The sequence below is a fragment of the Pleurodeles waltl genome, chromosome 9 (genome assembly GCF_031143425.1).
Source record: "Pleurodeles waltl isolate 20211129_DDA chromosome 9, aPleWal1.hap1.20221129, whole genome shotgun sequence".
NCBI classification, from domain to species: Eukaryota; Metazoa; Chordata; class Amphibia; order Caudata; family Salamandridae; genus Pleurodeles; species Pleurodeles waltl.
The window spans coordinates 889,726,755-889,748,318 of NC_090448.1; the positions used below are offsets into that span (position 1 = coordinate 889,726,755).

Genomic DNA, 21,564 nt, shown 5'->3' on the forward strand with positions numbered 1-21,564 from the left:
AGAAAACATTAAGTATTCCCATGCTTAGACGACTGGCTGATAAAAGCAGACACCTTCTCAGCAGCAAGCACGTCAACAAGAAAGTGCATTGCCTTACTCAACAGCTTAGGCCTGACTATAAACTGGGAGAAATCCAAACCACAGCCATCATGCACAATGACTTTCCTAGGGGCAAACCTGGACACTCAATCCACCATGGCCTTCCCCGCTGTGGAAAGACAACAAAAACTGATATCTCTGGCAAAGTCAGTACAAAGAAAATAATACATGTCAGTACGCCTTTACAAATCGTTATTGGGGATGATGTCTTCATGCATACCTCTAGTTCCTTTCTGCAGACTCAAAATGTGCCCCCTTCAAGAACAGCTCAATCTGCAATGGCTCCAGGTCCCAGGAAGCTTCGAAGATCACATCAAAATCACTCCGGGCCATCACCAAGGCTCTGGTGTGGTGGTCTCAGAAACATAATCTTTCCATTGGCCTATCTTTTCTTCATCACCCAGCTCGTGGATAATCACCACAGATGCCTCTCTGGAGGGTTGGGGAGCGGTTTTACAGGACCTGCAGATCAGTGGCAAATGGCCACCAGCACTACAAACAATGCACATCAATCTGAACCATGCATGCTATTATTAATAGCCCCATACTGACCTTGCCAGTATTGGTTCATTCAGCTTTTTCTCCTGTCAGTAAAGTCTTGCATCCCACTGAGGACTTCTCCACATCTGCTAACAATGAACAATGGACAAGTCGTACATCTGAATCCTCAATCAATGCAGTTATCAGCATGGCTCCTGAGCACCTTAAGTTCGCACACCTAAACATTTTGCAGGAGTGCAGAGATATACTGTCCAAAGCCAGAGCAATTAGCACCAACAAGACTTATTAATGTAAGTGGAAGAGATTCTATTTGTGGTGCCAACAACAACAAATTTATCCTCTTTCCTCATCACTGGAACAGGTATTTCCTTATTAGCTACATTTAGCGCACTCAGGTCTTGCCCATATCGCCATAAAGGTTCACCTGGCGGCAATTGCGTCTTACAGACGGTCAGACTTTTCACCTCCGTTATGGTCCTCTACGTTGATTAAACAATTTCTAAAAGGGCGTTTTAGAGTTTTTCCACCCTTTAGACCCCCTCCCTCCTAGAATCGAAATATTGTTCTTGCACAACTCATGAAGCAGCCATTGGAACCAATACATAGAGCTTCTGCGAAATTCCTTTCCTGGAAAGTGGCTCTCCCTTTTGCTCTAACATCAACCAGGCGTGTGAGCGAGATTCAAGCACTATCCATACAGGATCCGTTTTTACAGATTAAACAAGATAGAATAATCTTGCGCATGAACCCTCGTTTAATTCCAAAAGTCCCCTCAGACTTTCATTTAAATTAGCCTTTAGTTTTCAGGACATTCTTTCCAAATTCTACAACTCCAGCCGAGAAGGCATTACACTCTTTAGGCATTAAAAGATGCATTAAATTCTATCTAGGAAAGGACCAAAGCATTTTGCCAAAACAATCAACCATGTATAGCTTTCAGTGCGCCCGGACGTGGTCAGACACTCTCTAAACAGAGCATCGCTAGATGGATTTCTTCAGCAATCTGATTTTGCCATCAGGTAGCGGGCAAGCCACTGCAAACCTCTGTCCGTGCACATTCAACATGACAGTTTCCTCTTCAGCATCACTGTTTGCAGGTGTACCGCTCCAAGACATTTGTAGGGCAGCAACTTGGAAAAGCTGCCATACTTTTACCAGACATTACTGCTTGGATTCATTATCTGCGGAGAGATAGCAGTGGGCCAGGCGGTCCTCAAAAATCTTTTCCAGTGAAGGTGAGCTATATCTTTCATCCCACCATCCTAAATTCAGGTATGCACATTGCCTATAAAAAGGGGTTTGAAATACATGATCAGTTTTCATAAAAGTCTAGCCTATAATGTTTTGAACTTTGAATTATTTATATGTTTATTTAAATATGTGTTTAATGCATGGATTGAACAGAGAGATGAGTTATACAATGTGCATCATTACTGCTTACTACTCTGATTCAAGCATATGAATCTATGAAAGTTCAAATACTGGAGTAAGAAAATTAGTTACTTACCTGTAACTTTAGTTCTCCAGTATTGGAATCTTTCATAGATTCACATGCGACTAGCCCGCCTCACCGGAGAAGCTCACCTTCACCTCTCTTTTCCCTTTTATATCCTATATGCACTAGTGCTTAGAAAATCTGAGGAACTGGAGCTTCTCTCAGGAAGGTTCTAGAGGGTGGTGTCATCTGATTGGTAGGCCCTGAAGTTTGGTCCTTTTTTCTTAAAATGACTCTGATAGAGTGCTTAACTGAGAGGCCTAAGGGCCTTTAAACCTATGTTAATACTACTTAATTAAAGTTACGGGGGCTCCCATCTTGACTTTGGGGAATGATTCAAGCATGTGAATCTATGAAAGATTCCAATACTGGAGAACTAAGGTTAGAGGTAAGTAAATAATTTTCTTCTCCAGCTCCACTCCACTGTTTTTTTAACACTATGAATTGGGACTCTGCTAACTGGCCCCAGTGCATGTCCCCTGACCCCTAAACCATTTTGAAATGGGATATATTCCTAATTGGCACATTTAACATACCTATAGCTCCCTAGTATATGGTACAAATTGCACTCATACCTGTAAATTGTCATTAGTGGACTGCGGCACTCATTAGGTGTCACTTCAGTGCCAGTGCAAACAAGACTGCAGCCCTACCATTGTAGCTAGGCTGTGCAACTTTAATAAGTACAAACTTGAACTGTCAAAATAACGGCTTGGACAAAGACCGAATCTTCCTTTTAAATATTTATTAGTCACTCCTAAGTAGGCTTACTGTCCATAAGGCAGGGTGCATGGTATTTAAATGTAGGTCATGTAAATGTTTAGCATTAAGCATGTCCCTACAGTGAAAAGGCCCCAAAAGCTATTTTCACTATGGTAAGCTTTGCTGTGCAATAGGAAAGCATAAGGATACAATATAATATTTAATAATGTTATGAAACACCCACAGATGTAATTCGTGGACTGTTTAAAATATTTCTTACAAGCCCATTTCAATGGTCCAGTCAGATTTGTAATAACAATTTTGGAAACATTTCTTTTAGCCAGGTACCTTTTTCTTGCCTAAAACCTCTGCAAGACCATTTGTATGGTCTCCAATAGTCACCTGGAAGCTGAATAGTCATCTTGATGAGGTGTGAAAACTGCTCCTGCAGCAGAACAAAGACCTTGGCTGTGGTAGAAGATTCTGTTCCCATGACAGGATGACTTTGAGGGATGTGCCTGGAGCTGTATTAACTGCAAAGAGGTACAAGGGCAGGGCACCTTCTTTACTCCCCAAGTGAGGCATGCACCATTCCAAGTGGGAGAGGAGCTGCTCCCATAACTGTTTTTAAGTGAACACATAAAAATGGTTCATTATTTACCTAGCCACCCATCTTTGAGGTGGGCCCATAGGCTGTGCATGAGGGGAGAAGGGTTTCACCATTATGGATTTGGACAGAGAGTAGTACTGTAAGATTGTTTGCAGTAGGGCACACAGGAGCAGCTGCAAAAGTGGACAGATTACTCCTGAGAAAGTTTACCTATTAGTTGAGGAGGGGCAAGGAGTCACCCCTTCCACAGGCTAGTGTCAGGCATACATGTAGCACATTCTTCAGAACACTAATGGACCTGTGTAAGACAGAGAAGAACTGGAACTGCTGTTGAGGCCAGTGAGGAGACCTGAAAGGCCTGAAAGGCTGGACCTGCCCCCAATTGTTTTCAGGAGAAATAAGTGGACTCCAAGGTTCTGTTGATTGACCAATTCTAAGTGGACCTGCCTTGAACCATGCTGCTGGCTTTTGTTGGAATGAAACCTGACACCTTCATGCAGTTCCTGAGGTCATAGGGCCCTTTGCTATGCCAAAATGTACTCCTCCTGACATCTGAAGAACCTGGGACCTAGAAACATTTCCCCCCAAAGACCTCCTGAGGATTGTGACAAACCTGCCAAGTGAATCCGACAAAGATGTGTTAATGCTGGGCCAAAACTCAAGTTGCTCCCGCTCGGACATTTCTGCAAATCCATTTTGATGGGACATCATAGAGAAGGTATCTGGCCTTGTGGAGTCCTGTTCTGTTACAATTTACAGCCTTGTCCTGCTTGAGGAATCTGAGCTCCAAAAATGTGACTAAGCCCAAATGTAGAAATCTTCACCAGACAAAGGTGCCAAATGTATTGGCTAGCAAGGGACCTTCCTTGGGTGTGAATTATGAATTCCTACCACTCTGCGCTTTGCGACCAAAAGTCAGTAGCTTCTTCGGGCCTCATCTAACAACTATCTGGCCTTGTTGAGCACATTTCAGCCACAACCTGCTGCCTTTCCCATGTTTTTACTTAAATTTCCACAGAGACTAAGTCAGAAGGTAAAACTTCGGACCAGGTTAAACCTAGATCCTGTATCCGTCTCATGCTCCATCATGATCGACCATGAGTCATGTGCAAACAGATAGCCATAATTGGTACTTAACACTTCATGCTCCTATTTTTATTCAAAACTTTAAAAATTCCCCTGGTTCCACTTAGTAGTTTTTTGTAATTTTGGTGTCATTTTGTTAATTAAATTATCCTTTATTTTTTTAATTGGAGTGGGATTTTTATTGTGTTGCGTTTCTGATTTTTTAAACTGTTTTGGTACTTCGAAATGCTGTACACATATTCTTAAATTAAACCTGTCTGTTCTGTGCTATAGCTCATGGGGGTCAACCTCAGAGTTAAATTACTGAAAGGATTACTGGACTTAACAAGATTAGTGGTAGGTAATAGTTGAGAAAGATCAGATTTTCCTATTAATCACTCAGTCTCTGTTCTTCTCCTGATTCATAAGTTTCTTGTGTGCTCCTTCAAGGAATAGACACTAGGTCAGTAATCCATAGTAATAGCTGGTTACATTAGTGTCTCTGCCAAATTCATGGCCATAATGGCAAGTGATTTTAAAATAAGCCAGTATGTCAACATATATCAGATAATGTATTCAAGATTTATCCAATTTTCAATTCACAAGGTGTATAGAGCACTTGGAAGCAGGAAGGACTTAGGGATGTGGAGGAACCACAGTGCACTTAGATAAATCTTTCAGGCAACCAAAGCGTTGCCGCTCAGTGGTTTTGGCTGTATGCTAGCATATCAACTACCGAAAGATTTTCTGACATAAAATATCAGATCCTGAATATCATTTACAAAACCGATTGTGTCCCTTGGATATCGTTTTTCTGTTATTAACTGTAGATGGGTGATACTTCAGTACACAATATTTATGTCAGATAGTATTCTGACCGCAATATTCTGGTACCATAACCATTGAAGTTGGCTTCCATGTATAATACAACATGTCTCATTGCTCAGGATCTAAAGAGCCTGCTAACCTATATACCCAAAGTGGCAAACAGCTGTGGTGATAAATAAATACTATTGGTAAGAAACCATTGACATGCATCCACATATATGAACAGGCTTATCTGATAAACTGAAGCCACATCTCATTTTTCCCAATCCAGACATCTGTGCTGCACATGTGCTCCTTATTCCACGCGTTCATCTTTGCCCAGCTGTGGACGGTATATTGTGAGCAGGCTGCAGTTGCACCCTCTGTCCAGAGTCAGAACGATTTCGGCTTCACTGCGATCCTCACAGCGCTGGAGTTCTGGAGTCGAGTGACGCCCAGCATTCTTCAGCTCATGGCACATAACAAGGTGGTGAGTTCCTCAGAATTTGCAGAACTGTCATGACTTGCTTCCTACTTAATGAACAACCTCTTCCCTCTGTGGAAAACAAAATAGAAATGAGGCGAGCTTAGCCCTCTAACCTGTAAACTTCATTTTAACAATAGATACTAAACCTTAGGAGGTAAAACGTCAGACTAAACTAATTTTCAGGCTAAAAAGTGTTTCCCCAGTCGTTCTCTATTCCTTTCTAGTATGTATTTATTGGTGTTTTTCCTCTTTCTTCAATTAAGATTCTGGAACATATTGACTTATGTCATTCGTAATATTACAATTTCAATTGCTGACAGTCTATCCCTAGTCTCGTAATCAGTGAAAAAAATAGTTGCCGTTGGCAGGGTGTGGTGACCATAACTCGAAAGGTTATTTAATTTTCTTTGCCCAGATTCGTCTTTGGCACAACAGAAACAAGTATGTAAATGTACGAGAAGCAGCATAAATGAAAATGCTATATTCATGTAATATAACCTCAGAGAATCTTTAGATGGCCACGGTAAGACAGGTGCAACTAGGATACGGTGGGACAACTACAGGCAGTACGCAGGAAGTGAGGAACAGTTTAAGTCAAGAGCTCACGTCACATCTTTCAGGTTGGCTAAATATGATCTCTGAAGGCAAATATCTTTACATGAATGGGGAGGTGATATTATCCAAATGCCCTGAATAAGGAAAGAAAAAATAACGATTTTCAGGGTTTGAGGAAGGTTACTTTCTCCACAGCCTGTTATAATGTCGTCTTTGAGTCTGTCCCAGTCTATGATGTAGAAACACTTGAATTGTTTTCAGATCTCCAGACAGTGCTGCTCCAGCTCAATCTTTTGTTTCAGCCAAGCTAAGTGTTTGCTTTTGCATGGGGCTTTCAAAATTCAAGGCACTCAGAACTGGTTACATATATAATGATCATGTTTGCTCCGTATTGTATTTATTTGTGTTGTATCTTTTGTCCTCCCCCACTGACGTTTGGATTTTGAGACCTATGTTTTCCATGCTGTGGCATGGATGAAAGGCAAGGGTGATTGTGTTCAGCTTTTTATTTTTTCAGTGGAATTTACAGATTTGATTGTCTGTGAAGTTACACTGGAATAAGATGTACCTAATTTAGCTTGCCCCCTGCGTTATGGGTACAGTCTAGGGATGTATGACATTTGTAAATTGTTTTTCCTTAAATACGCTTACGGTGTGTGATCTGAAATACATTTTGCTGGAATCTGGAACAACTGTGAGGGTGCACATCGTACAAAAAAAATTAAAGTGAGGGCCTGCAAGAGACTGGTTTGAGAAGGACATGGCTTGTTCAAGGAAAGAAAAGTCTCCCAGCAAGGCATTTTCTACTCATACAAAAGGAAAAAGGGTGTTGAACAATGGAGAATTGGCGCTCAAAGGCCCAGTCGACATATGTATAATTACTGAAATATCAACAAAGTGGTGCACTCATAAGGGAAACACCCTCAACCCTAAACCTGAAATACCAAGTAAATCAGACAAACAGTAGCAGATGAGGCACTCGCTATAGTAATGTATTTATTAAACAATCAATATCAAATCTCCGTAAGAACATTTCTTTTGATCCTGTAAAAAATACACCAGTATAGTCCAATAATTTCCATATACAGTTCATTCAGAAAAAGAGAATCGTCTTAAATCTTCTGTGTGGTTCACCAGTCTGTGATTTATTTTTTCAACTCCACATTTTGTTCTCCAGTGTATGTAGATATATGTTGTTCCAATGCATCACAGTATCCTTCTGCTACAGCCAGATGTTACATTTTCAGTATCCCTCTGATACATCGATACAGTGTTTTGTCTTGTGGAAGACCCAAGCCTCTTCCTCAGGGCTGAAATTTCATCAAACTAACTCCATATAAACATGAGAGATCATAATCATAGCCAGTATATACCATTCTCTATAGCTCAGTGGGAATGAAGACTAAAAATCAAAAGAATTTGAAAATTAAGAATTAAAAAAAACCTTTTACAATCACCTTGTGATACTCACAGAGAAAATCAGTGATTAAATCCTTATGGTCCTGATTACTAATCCCTCCAAAATGTGACTCAAAAATACCAAGTGCAAAGCCGGTTTTTATAATCCTCAAATATGCAAAGCGCAAAACCCAATACAAAATGTAAACAAAAACACCCATGCATAGATCTGTGCTAGTGTGCCTTATAAATGACCAAAGTGCCGTTAATTCAATCTGTTACCTCATAGGTCAAATTATTGCATGCTTTTTACAACTAAAATGCCAGATATAACGGTCAGCAACACAATCCGTCTTTTCTATAGTGGCTGGTCACTCTGCTCAATTACAGCAAATCGAATTTCTAATCTATACCATCCTCGTTTGTAAAGCATTGTCAAGTGTGAAAAAAGTACAATTCCAAAAAGTCGCTTATAGATTATCATAGGACAAAACAAGCAAATTGACCCATTTCACCGTATATATTTCCAAATGTCAAATGGGCTCACCTGTATATCAATGCAATCAATATCTAGTGACGAAAGTCCATGCCATGTGTGCCGGTCGTGAGTACGCTAACAAATGCCAAACCCGGAAGTGACTTTATTTTTTTTCAAACCTAAACACAAAGGAAGGACTACCATACTTAGATTGTCTTCCCGGGTAGTCTCAAAATGCGGAGCGACTAAATAATCAAACCGCTATCGAAAGCCAAACTGTTCTCAGACTGCATATAATGTGCTAAATGTTAACATCAAATGTGAGACACGGACATATAATAGCAGTGTTTAAATCAAATATCAATTATACAGTGTCTCCATGGTAAAATCCAAAGAAACAGAGGAAGGACAAGTAAGTTAACCCTTTCAGTGGCTCCCATCGTGAAACTTTAATTTCATAGTATTCCTTCATGGAGTCCACAGTGACTTCCACCAAATATTAACAAGGGACGTGAGTCCGAGGTAACTAGATCTAAATAAATCACTTTTGATGTAACCAATCCCTGTGTCTCTTAAAACCATATAATTGAAACCCTACTGCTGATGCCATTCATAGCATACCTTACTATAATTGTGCTATTATCATGAAAAAACAATTGAAGCCCTATTGTTGGACACTCCCAAGCTGCCTGCTAAAGGTCTCACTGATTATTCTGGTACCACAATATTTCATTAAGTGTACGCATGGTTATATGTTAATTTTGATGAAATATCAGGTATGTGTGTATACACAAAAATATATAATATAATAATAGTGACATCAATAACATGGTGAATATAGTCTACATCCTCGGATAATACTACATCAAAATACAAGTAATATTCATGAACTCATATTCTTGATGAGCATGCCAACCATTATGTCCATACAGTAGTCAAATAAAATTAAATTCATAATAAATTAAAGACATTCCTATATTAACACAAATTCCATACCACAAAGTCTGTCAGTGCGAGTTTGCAGTCATGAAAAACAAATAGGTTAAACGCCCAAAAAGTATTCCAGTTCAGGATCCATGTTGAGGACATCCTCTACTGCTTTGAGGTGCATAATCCATAGTGCTTCCTTCCTTCGCAAAGTAAGTTCCCTATTGACTCCTCTAGGATTTTTTGGTATATGTTCAAAACCATAAAAGTTAAATGTTTTGTAAGTACCCTGTGCCTGACAATTTTTCATGTGTGCCACTATCGGATATCTTACGTCCTCATGCATAAGTGCTCTGGCATGTTCACTGATCCTAACCTTAAGAGGATGAATAGTACTTCCCACATAAATATGATTATAATTACAAGAGATGATGTAAATAACAAAAGTTGTGTTACAGTTTATGGCTGACTTAATATTGAAAGTTCAATTCACTGTGCTAGTAAACTCCTTCTTGCCATGACAGGCCCATCTACACATCCTACATTGTCTGCGCTTAAAAAAGCCTTCCCTGTGGGTAGACAACCAATTACCCCTTGATCTTAGTATCGGAAAACTGGGGCTGAGGATGTTTTTCAAAGATCTACCTCTAAGGTATGTAACCTCTGGCCTATTAGTAATGAAATCCCTCAGAATTTCATCCTGATGCAAGATGTCCCAATGTCTATTAACAATCTTCTTCAAAACCAAAGAAGTTCTAGTATAATCTGTTATGAGTCTAACCTTATTAGTCTCTTTATTAAAGTCAGGATTGTCCTTGGATTTAAGTGTATCACTCCTGGCGATGCATCTAACTCTTCATTGTGCTTTTTCAGTATGGCCCCTTGGTATCCACATAGTTTGAAACATTGACCTAGCTCCTCGATGCATTAAAAAAAATCCTCATCCTTACTAGAATTCCTCCTGGCTCTTACCATTTCACCAAAAGGTATTGATGTAATTTGATATCTAGAAAGAGCACTCGTTGCATGTAGAGTGGAATTGCAAGCCATAGGTTTTCAAAACAACCTACTGTATATCTTGTTATCTTCAATGAATAGTTCCACATCCAAAAAATCAGTCTTCAGAACTGTAATGATGAGTACATTTAACATTCATCTCGTTGAAATTTAGATATTTGCAAAAGTCTATTAATTGGTCAGCACTACCCATCCAGATCATAAGACAGTCAACTACATACCGCCCCCAATATAGTAGGTGTGTCTGCCATTGAGTGGAATCAGGACCCCAGCCCCACCTCTCCTCAAACTAACCCATGAAAAGATTTGCATAAGAAGGATAAGGTTTATATCAATCATTTCAATCAACATCCCTGCATGTTCCCACAGGCTAGCAGATCTTTTATTAAGAACATATTGTATCACTTGCAGACCTAGATCATGTACTACACGGGTATACAATGAAACAACATCTAATGTCACCAACAGCATACTTGTCTTCCATTCCACATCACTTAAAATGCTGAGAATATGTGTTGTATTTTTAATGAAGGAGGAAAGATTGTTAAAAAATGGTTGCAAAAAGAGATCCACATATTCAGATAATTTTTCAGTTGGTCCCGAGATGCCAGAAACAATTGACCGCCCCGGTGGAAATGGTAGTTTCTTATGAATTTTTTTCCAGGGATTATAAACAGGGGAATCTCGGACGGTCCACTTTGAGATACAAATATTCATCTCTGTTAAGTAAATTCTGCTGATAACATGTCTTCAATCAACTGTTGATATTGTTAGATAATCCAAAAATTGGATTGAACGTATTATATTCATACCATTGATCATCATTTAATTGCGTACAAATCTCATTGTCATAATCCAACCTATGCATAATCACAACGTTACCAACTTTGTCTGCCTGCCTGACAATAATGCCCTCTTCCTGTTGAAGTATTATGAGTGCTTGTTGTTCTCCATAACTCAAATTGTAAGTAACTTTCCGAAACCTCTCCTAAAACATAAAAACGTCCAAGTCTCTACATACCATATCATAAAACACATCTAGATTATTATTACTAAATGACTTTGGTATCCATTGAGTTTCCTCTTAAGACCACTAATTACGCTGACATCAGAGGTAATATCAAGATCTTCCAAAACCTGTGAAAGAGTGGTGGGATCCTTCTCTCATTCTGAAATCGATAGTAACGCTGCAGTATCATGTATGTCTTTAATCGATAATGCACCCAATTCAAGGACCTGCATAGGGGGACTGACAACTTGTGTGCAGGTTGGATTCAACAAAACATATTTCTTAAGTTTCAGCCTATGAACAAATTTGAATAAATCTATCTTGGATCTACATATGTCACCATGACTAGTGGGACAAAAATTCAAACCATTCTCCAGAAGTGATTTTGTCTTCAATGAAAGATCTATACTGGATAAATTAATCACATTGATTGATGGTGGACAATTTATATCTAAACTCTCTTGTCCCAAGACCTTGTCTTCATTCCACCTCTTTTTTATTTCTCTGGAGATTTCTTCCTCTCCCTCCCTTTCTAGTCTTCCTGTATTTATTTTCTTCCTGTTTTGGTCGCGGTTGCTTTGTTGATTCTCAATAACTCTTGTAAAAAATTGCTCTTATTGTTAGGTAGATGTTGAGAAGATGTGCCTAACCCACCATCTGTGTCACTGTCACTGGAAGCTGGAGCACTCATAGAGGTTGAGTCAGAAGTAATCAAAATTGTTTACCCCATACGAGTAGAATTCACCTGAACTAGAGGATCATATTTTCACACCAGTCTTTCTTGTGCCAAAAGCATGCTAAATTTTATGTTATACAATATGAGAATTATGTGAGCCTGTGTAACAAACCATTTACACATACCTAGTATACTGTGTAGTATATTGTCAATGTTTTTAGTATTAATGTTTCAATCTGTTGTTAGTATTGTGGTCTCAGTTGGCCTTTCTCGCTGTGGAGCATTGGATACAGTACAAGTGGTCTGACAAGAGGGGCATTTTCATTTGTGATATCCCTTTGACATGTGCCTCAGTATTTTCAACTTTCCTGTAATTTGTTTTACGTCTACTAAGGCCCCCAGTTTCTTGTAGAAAAGACCATTTGAGATCATGCTTTTGCATCCATTCTGCCCATTTATTTAGTTCAAGGTTATCTTGACCTGGTTGATCTTCTGCCAGAGAGACATTTCTCTGTTTCTGAAATATCTGTACTGTTTGTGGCTTTTGCACCTCTTTATTATGTTGGGTACTTTTTGTTTTGGTGACTTTCACTATTAAGCAGGTTAGTTCAGCTTTTGGGGAGCAATTGTTTACTGGATAGAATTCAAAAGATTAAAGATCTAGGTTGTGTAGGTCGTGTGATCATTTGTAGTCACACGAAATACTATTCATTTTGCTTTGATAACAATAATCAATTAGCACTTGCAAATCAGCTAAACAACAGGCTTAACTACAGCTTGAAAACACTGTGCTACTCAACCGCCTTCATTTCGCCAATCACCTGGTGCTGAAAGAGAAGATAGGTGGATCTTACTCAGTCATTGCGTACAGAAGACCCAACTAGGACATCTATTAAGTGACTGTGGAACTAATCTATCAGCCAGGCCTCTTGCGATTTGCTGGATGCATCCCTGAACACTTTTGACAATACTCCCCAGATGCTGACAGCCTGCTGTTCCTTCTTCAATGCTTTTCCCATTCTTTAGGGCTACTATAGAATATGATTTAGTTATCTTAATTGCTCTGGAGGGAAGCATGGGGGTTTGTTCTGAGGGAATTGTTTCTCCAGAGTAGTTGAGCCTGCTGCTTGGGTCCAGGGTCCACCTTCAATATCAACCTCCAGTTCCACAAACTATGTGGCTACTCAGGAGACTGCTATCCAGTGCATTTACCTACTCACAGCAGGAGGTTTGGTACTACATGCACCCATCAGAATGAATGTATTGCTATAGAGCAGTTTGTGCAGTGAGCCGGAGACTAGGTAACCTGTACCAGAGACTGTGCACCTCAATTGCATGTTCACACATGCTAGCCACTACCCTCTGTGCAAACTGTGAATGTGCTCTTCGGTGTCCTGCTGTATCCTCAGTCATATAAGGAACTTTCCATGAGGGATAGTTAGCCACTTTTAAAATGATAATTGGCTGCCATTTTTAGTGAAGGTTAGTAGGCACTGCGCAACACACCTCTATCATAAAGCAAATGCATTTCGAGTTTATTCATAGCCAATGATGTCCATGTGCCATAGATATATTTAACTCCATGCACTGCATAGGCATACTGCTGCTTTTTTGAATGGGACTTGTATTGGAAACCCAGAACAATGGCATAGTTTGACTTCCTAGCGCAGTGCATAAAGATGGTGCACCTAATTTCTCCAATATTGGATCTTTCATAGATTCACATGCTTGAATCATCCCCGTCGTCGAGGTGGGAGTCCCACGGTAAGTTTAAATACATAAAGCAGTAAGTCAGTAAAAGTAAAACCAGTAGGCCTAGTAGGCCTCATAAGGTATTTTACAGTCTATCCACTTTGTTTTGTGAAAAGACCCAAACTTCAGTCTCAACCAATCAGGATTCAGCCCCTCCCAAACAGTCCCAACAGAGGCTGAATTCCCTCAGATTTTCTACCGCACGTCGTGTGAAGGGAGTCTCCCTGAGCTCTGCTCAGTTTTTTCCTATTTTCTGACTGAAGATTAGTTCTTTTTCTCAGGAAAACTTGCTACAGCTCTACTATGTCTGAAAAGGCAAAAAAGGGTCTGTTCAGAGATTGTGACACCTGTGGGAAGAAGAGACTGCATGTTGATGACCCCCACAAGAAGTGTATTTATTGCCTTCATCCAGACCACAAGGTGAGAGACTGCAAAATCTGTCGCACCTTTAGTCAAAAAACCCTCAAAGACCGGGAGGGTAGACTTCTCTTATGGCTACAAAAACAGAAAGCCTTGGAGCATCCTTCCTCAGATGACAGCGAGGCATCATCACAGACTTCTCGCCCTCAAAAAAGAACAGGTGAGAGAAGCAGAGGGTCGGATGAACCACCAAAGAAGGTGGTCAAGAAGACAAGACAAGTCTCTACTGCGACGAAAAAGGATGTTTTTCATTCAGAGGCATTTAAACATGGGCCAAAAAAGGTTCATTCAGAACCTACTACGCCTTTACACCAGAAAAGTACCTCAAAAAAGCCATCTCTTTCTCTGTTACCACAGAAGGAGCCACAAAAACTCTTTTCGGTGAAAAAACATCCGTCGACGACCACCCCGTCGACGACTGTGTCGACGATAACAGCGACTACGGTATCGTCGACGTTTACAACGCCAGCCTCACCCATGATTATGACGTCGTCGCCGTTGTCATCGACGACTATAATTACGGCAAAACTTTTTAAGAAAGCTTCGTCGACAACCACATCGTCGACAGGGGAGGCCTCCTGGGTTCACCATTCAACAAGGGCACTCCCATCTACGAAGCACCTCTCAATGAGGTTCAAGAAGGCACGACCGACGACGGTATCTGCACGACCGTCGTCGATGAAGTACCCGTCGACGAAGAGACCCTCGACGGAGCAATCGTTGGCAAAGGACCCGTTAGTAAAAAAGCCACCGACGACGGAGCCGTCGACGAGAGAATGGGCCACAAGAGAACCGTCGGCGAAGGAACCGTCGACGAGGGACCCGTCGACGATCATATCATCTACAGCATTATCAGTACACAAACCATCTACTTACCTGGATACTTCGCCTCACCATTCCTCGTACCATCAAGACGACTCCTCCAGATTCTTACCCCTTTCAATTATCAATATAGGGGACAAGGCGTCTGATATTCTCCCAATGCATACCTCACCAAGTAAAGTGTTGCCATACCCACCACAACATCTTTTAGAGGATGAGGACAACGACACATACTCACAGAACGAAGGAATGTTTGGGGCAGCTAGTAGCCCGTCACAACTCAATGTAAAATGCCAAGAGTTTGACGAAGAAGAGGATCAACAGTATCAGCCTAGTTATGCCTCAACATCTTATCCACAGACACAACAACCATCGCCCCTCGCTATGCCTAGCACATTAGTGACAGATCTTCAATTTATGTTGAAAGATTACTATAAAAGGTTTCCACCGTCAACTCAGTCCACGCCACCTAGACCTGAGAGCTACCAGACACCTCGACAAGTTCATGCTACTAGCCTTTCCGTAACGCCACAGCCTACTATACCGGTAATTAGCCAAACACAGGAAACTTGCCCCTCTTCGGACGACGAAAGGGAAGAGGGTGAGCTAGGAGATTCGGCGACTAGTGAATGGGATGATTACCTCGTCCCCACACCATCTCCACCGCCAGCAGGTCCAGTAGATTCTTCTCCAGAGGACATAGGAGGTTTCCATAATCTGATAGAGCGAGCGGCGAAACGTTTTGGCCTTGCAATTGTTTCTCATGAAACCGAATGTTTTCTGTACGACTTTAAAGAGCCATCAAAAAGATCTGTAAGAGCCATACCCATTGTCGATTTCCTATGGCAGGAGGGTTTGAAGGCAATGAAAAACCCAGCAACAGTGCCTTCACAGATGCCAAGACTAGAGAAAAAATATAAGGCTCCAGAGGATTCTCCGGCCTGTCAAGTCTCACAGCCGAAACCTGACTCTGTGATATCACAGGCGGCTCAGCGACGTTCCAAAAACCCCTCCACACCTATTGCGTCTCCCCCAGATAAAGAAGGAAGGAGATTAGACAATATTGGCAAGAAATTCTCCTCTGTGGCCGCAGTCACTGTTAAGGCGGCTAATTCCCTCGCCATCTTGGGAAGGTACGATCGCCAGATGTGGGCAGACATGTCTGCTTTTTTAGATTTACTGCCAGAAGACGTCAAGGTGGAAGCAAAGAAGGTCTTGCAGGAGGGAGAAAGGGTCTCCGCAGAAATAATAGACAGCGCAATAGACATTTCTCTCACTGTCTTTAGACAATTAGCTGGGGCAGCAGTCCTGCGCAGACAAGGATGGCTAAAGGCCACTTCTTTCAGGCCAGAAGTTCAGACTTGTGTTCTTGACATGCCTTTCGATGGAGAGAGTCTGTTTGGCAAACACGTGGACGACATGTTGCAGGCTATCAAAGCGGATACCGATACGGCAAAATCCCTAGGTACCCTTCAATATAAGAAACAACCTTTTCGTGGAGCAAGGGGTAGAGGTAATTACTCCTTTCGAGGTGGATACCAGCAATACAGGTCACAATATCCATCTTCCTCCACAGGATCAAGACAGCAGTACCAACAGCAGCATTATCGATTGCCTCCGGCCGCAGCTTACAAACACCCAGCTAGAGGAAGAGGAGCTGCCCGAGGAAGAGATACAGGCAGGAAACAATGACCCGCTGATCATCTCAACGCTTCCCCACCAACCAACATCGAGGGTCGGAGGTCGCATCACTTCCTATTTCCCCAACTGGAAGGCTATAACTTCGGACAGATGGGTACTCGATGTAGTGGCCAGAGGTCACACTCTGGAATTCACTTAAGCACCACCAACTCTTCCTCCATCGGGCCCACCGCCTCCGAGGTTGAACCAACTCCTCAGGGAAGTACAAATAATGCTGAGAAAAGGAGCAGTGGAACCAGTCCCTTTATTTCAAAAGAACAGAGGATTCTACTCCTGTTTCTTCCTTGTAAAGAAACCCTCAGGAGACTGGCGCCCCATTCTGGATTTGAGAGCCCTGAACAAGTTTCTGAAGAAGCAATCGTTCAGGATGGTAACTCTACAGGATGTCCTGCGTTTGTTAAATCCCGGAGATTGGATGGCATCCCTAGACCTCCAGGATGCCTATTTTCATATCCCCATATATCGCAACCATCGCAAATTCCTACGGTTCAGAGTGGGAAGTATGCACCTTCAATTCCGAGTTCTGCCATTCGGCCTCAAATCAGCCCCCAGAATCTTCACAAAAATGTTAGCCCCGGTAGCAGCACATCTCCGCCAGTCACAGATCCAGGTCTTTCCTTACCTGGACGACTGGCTTATAAAGGCACCCTCAAGATCGCAAGTGACAAATCATATTTCCCAGTGCCTTCAATTGCTACACAACCTAGGGTTCGTAGTCAATTATCAGAAATCTCAACTCTATCCCAAACAGGAATTGAATTTCTTGGTGGCAATCCTGCACACAGTCCGCAACAAAGCCTACCCATCTCACGAGCGGAAACAGAAGTTAACCTCCTTGGCAGAAAGGCTCTCCACAAGAAGGTTCGTTTCAGTCCGCATCTACAAATCATTGCTCGGAATGATATCTTCATGCATTCCACTAGTCCCAGATTGCAGGCTCCATATGCGACCCCTGCAAGAACAATTAGACATACAATGGACCCAGGTCAACGGTTCCTTCGAAGACAAGATTCGCATAACTCCTCCAATGAAGAACGTCATGAGGTGGTGGGCGAATCCAACCAATTTGTCAAACGGACTGTCTTTTCTTCTCCAAACACCAAGTTACATAGTAACAACGGATGCCTCTCTCGCAGGATGGGGGGCACATTGCCAAGACCTCCAGATCAGCGGAATCTGGAATCAGCAAGAACGTCAGCTCCACATCAATTATCTGGAACTCAAGGCAATACACTTAGCTCTGAAAGCTTTCTTACCAAGGATTCAGAGTTCAAGCGTCTTAATCAGGACAGACAATACAACCAGCATGTTTTATATAAACAAGCAAGGAGGCACAAGATCCCTGCAACTTTCACAGCTAGCCCAACAAATTTGGACATGGGCCATAAAGCACAATATTTTACTCAAGGCGGAGCATGTGCCAGGACAAACCAATATTCTAGCAGACACCCTGAGCAGGACAGTGATTCCTTATCACGAGTGGGAACTAGACCACAAAACTCTCGACAGCCTTTTTCTATTATGGGGCAAACCGAAATTAGATCTATTTGCCACTCTCGAGAACAAGAAATGCCAGTTCTACGCAAGTTGGCTTCCCCAAAAAGATTCCTGGGGGAATGCGTTTTCGATGAGATGGTCCAGAGTTTATGCCTACGCTTTTCCTCCGATCCCGCTCATTCCGAGAGTCATCAACAAACTGAAGGCGGAGGGGTGTCGCCTTCTGCTCATAGCTCCCCAATGGCCAAGACAAGTCTGGTATACGGAGCTCCTCATGCTCACCGAACGACCACATCTACGACTCAGACAGAGCCCGACTCTTTTAACGATGCACCAGGGACAAGTCAGACACCCAGATCCGTCATCTCTTCATTTGTCAGCTTGGCTCCTGAACACAATGAGTACTTGAATCTCAACATTTCCCCGGAGTGTAGAGACATCCTGGCGAAAGCTAGAGCGGACACTACTAACAAAACCTATAAACTTAAATGGAAACGTTTTTGTATCTGGTGTGCAACACAAGATCTACATCCTTTGTCCTCTACTCCGGAACAGATACTTCCATATCTCCTGCTCCTCGCAAAATCAGGGCTTGCATATTCTTCTGTTCGGGTACATCTGGCAGCAATCTCCAGATATCGCAGATCTCCAGACACAGTTTCTTTGTGTTCCACAAGAATCATCAAGCAATTTATGAAGGGCCTTTTTCGGGTTTTCCCGCCAGTTAGAAGACCTCCACCATTATGGTCATTGAATGTGGTATTGATGCAGCTTATGAAAGCTCCTTTTGAACCGATCCACAAAGCTGATCAAAAATGTATTTCATGGAAAACATTGTTACTGCTAGCTCTTACTTCAGCAAAGAGAGTCAGCGACATTCAGGCTTTTACTATCAAACAGCCTTTTCTCCAATTCACAAACTCAGGTGTCATCTTGCGTACAAATCCAAAATACATCCCTAAAGTTCCTTCAGCGTTTCACCTAAATGAACCAGTTATCTTAAAAACCTTTTTTCCAAATCCGCAAACAGTAGCGGAAAAAACATTACATTCCCTTGATATTAAAAGATGTTTAAAGTTTTATCTACAGAAAACTCAAACTATCCGCCAGTCGGATCAATTGTTTGTAGCTTTCGGAGGAACAAGAAAGGGACACGCGGTGTCCAAACAGACTATAGCAAGATGGATTGGCCTGGCAATTCAATTCTGCCATTCAAAAGCAGGAAAACCGCTCCACACCAAGGTGAGAGCCCACTCTACAAGGTCGGTAGCCACTTCTGCTGCATTATTTGCAGGAGTACCACTACATAGCATCTGTAGAGCAGCAACATGGTCCAGCCAACACACATTTACGAGACATTACTGTCTTGAGGAGACGAACAACATCGATACAGCAGTGGGGCAGGCAGTGCTGAGGCATTTATTTCGATAAGGTGAGCCTCTAACACATCCCACCACCACACTCAAGGTATGTTCATTATTGGTTCTTAGTCTACTTAATAGCTACAGTGTGTTTTATTTTACTTTTCTGCTTCAGGTTGTTCACCTCATTGTAATGTTTTTGCTTCTCGTACTCTTCAGAGTAATGAAAGGAGTACAGGTTTTTTCCACCAAACACCTGTTATTGCTCTTCTATTCGAATGTCTATTGATGTACATATATTGATATCTATGTGGTTTTTTAAAGATGAACTAATGTGATTCACATCATTTATAAACTTACGATAGAATTACCGTCAATGTAATTCACTATTTAAGAAGACATTACTGCTCGTTATTCTGATTCAAGCATGTGAATCTATGAAAGATCCAATACTGGAGAAGAAAATTAGTTACTTACCTGTAACTGCAGTTCTCCAGTATTGGTATCTTTCATAGATTCACATGCGACCCACCCTCCTCCCCTCAGAGGCTCCCCTATTATACGGATATTAATCTTCACACTCCTTCTAGAAAATCTGAGGGAATTCAGCCTCTGTTGGGACTGTTTGGGAGGGGCTGAATCCTGATTGGTTGAGACTGAAGTTTGGGTCTTTTCACAAAACAAAGTGGATAGACTGTAAAATACCTTATGAGGCCTACTAGGCCTACTGGTTTTACTTTTACTGACTTACTGCTTTATGTATTTAAACTTACCGTGGGACTCCCACCTCAACGACGGGGATGATTCAAGCATGTGAATCTATGAAAGATACCAATACTGGAGAACTGCAGTTACAGGTAAGTAACTAATTTTCTTCTCACATCATTTTGTATACCCATGTTCAACTCAGGTACACTACGAAATGCTTTAGAGAGAACTGGTTCTCAATCCTGGTTCACCCATTTTCGGAATGTCACTAATGCAAAGAACATTTGCAAATTGAGAAATTTTACGAGTACAGTCAGATGTCTTCATTTACAAATTTCGAACTGTGGGCGGTGGTGTGAGCATGGAATAGCCTTGCGTTTAAAAATGGGGATCAAGTAGAAATTGAATGTTTTCAATAAAACTTGCGGGTAGCTTCACCCCACTGGAGTTAATAAATGCAAAATCTAAATAAAACGGGACAGTATGTTTATAAAAGATATATAGGACACAATGTCAGGGGGTATTTCTTTATATGATATTCTGACATACCAGCAATTTCCCACACTGGAAAAATCTGCATATTCATTTCTGATTCTCGAGTTCCCCAGTACGAATGGAGAGGGTGCACCCCCATATTTAATCGGGATGTAGATTAAAGGATCTCTTCACGGGAACATGTTATTCTTTGTAAAGAAACAAAATAGAAAGTTCAATGTCCAAATGTACATTTCTGTCACATTTCCACCTACAGAATGCAAACCCCGGAGTAGACCTACTGGAAGATATTTGTGGATATAAATCACCGTCCCGCTGTTTGAGACAAAATATGCATTTATAAAGCCAGATGGCCTGGCTTTATACTAGTAATACATGGAAACACAGGCATTCAAAAATGGAGATTGCATGCATTAGTAAATTAAAGTCTCACCTACTGGTTTTGCCAATGCTTGTATAACTGTGTGTTTTTGACTGACAGTGTACTAAAGTACTTTCCTTATGGGTCTATTCTATTGGTGTAGTGTTGAGTGCCATTGCATATTTGTATTGTAGAACATATCTTCTTTATTTCTTCCTGTGTTATCTGTATTTAAAATGCCACATATTTCCCTTGCTAGTCTATTTCACAAGAACTGCCATCATAATTTGTTTCTTGCTCTTTAGAGTAGTATTGCATTGCATGTCGTCAGAACTTCCCTTTCACCTGCGTGGGAGAGTCTGTGTACACTTGTGGATTGCCAGTAGGACTGGGGTTGTGTGAAGTTTCGTTTTTTAAAATTAACTTTTGCAGATTCACAAAAAAGCTGGTGAAGTTTAAGGAAACAGTGAGGCTACGAAAGATGCCCTCTGTGGCAGAATGAATATTCCTGCCACTCAGTTCTACTAGTGTGCCACTTTGCAGTTGATTGCCATCTCTCTGAAGTACTAACTCCTAAACTGCATACTTACCATCCCTAGTTCCAGGCATTCCACAGCAAAC

The 21,564-nt window shown here is 41.4% G+C and overlaps 1 protein-coding gene across 1 annotated transcript in view; it reads left to right on the forward strand.

Annotated features, from left to right (window-relative positions):
* UNC79 (unc-79 homolog, NALCN channel complex subunit) overlaps positions 1-21,564 on the forward strand; it is a 770,017-nt gene that overhangs the window by 678,793 nt on the left and 69,660 nt on the right. The window contains exon 49 of the mRNA XM_069208227.1: positions 5,572-5,769. Within this exon, the coding sequence (XP_069064328.1) occupies positions 5,572-5,769 (198 nt within the window). The remainder of the gene's footprint in view (positions 1-5,571; positions 5,770-21,564) is intronic.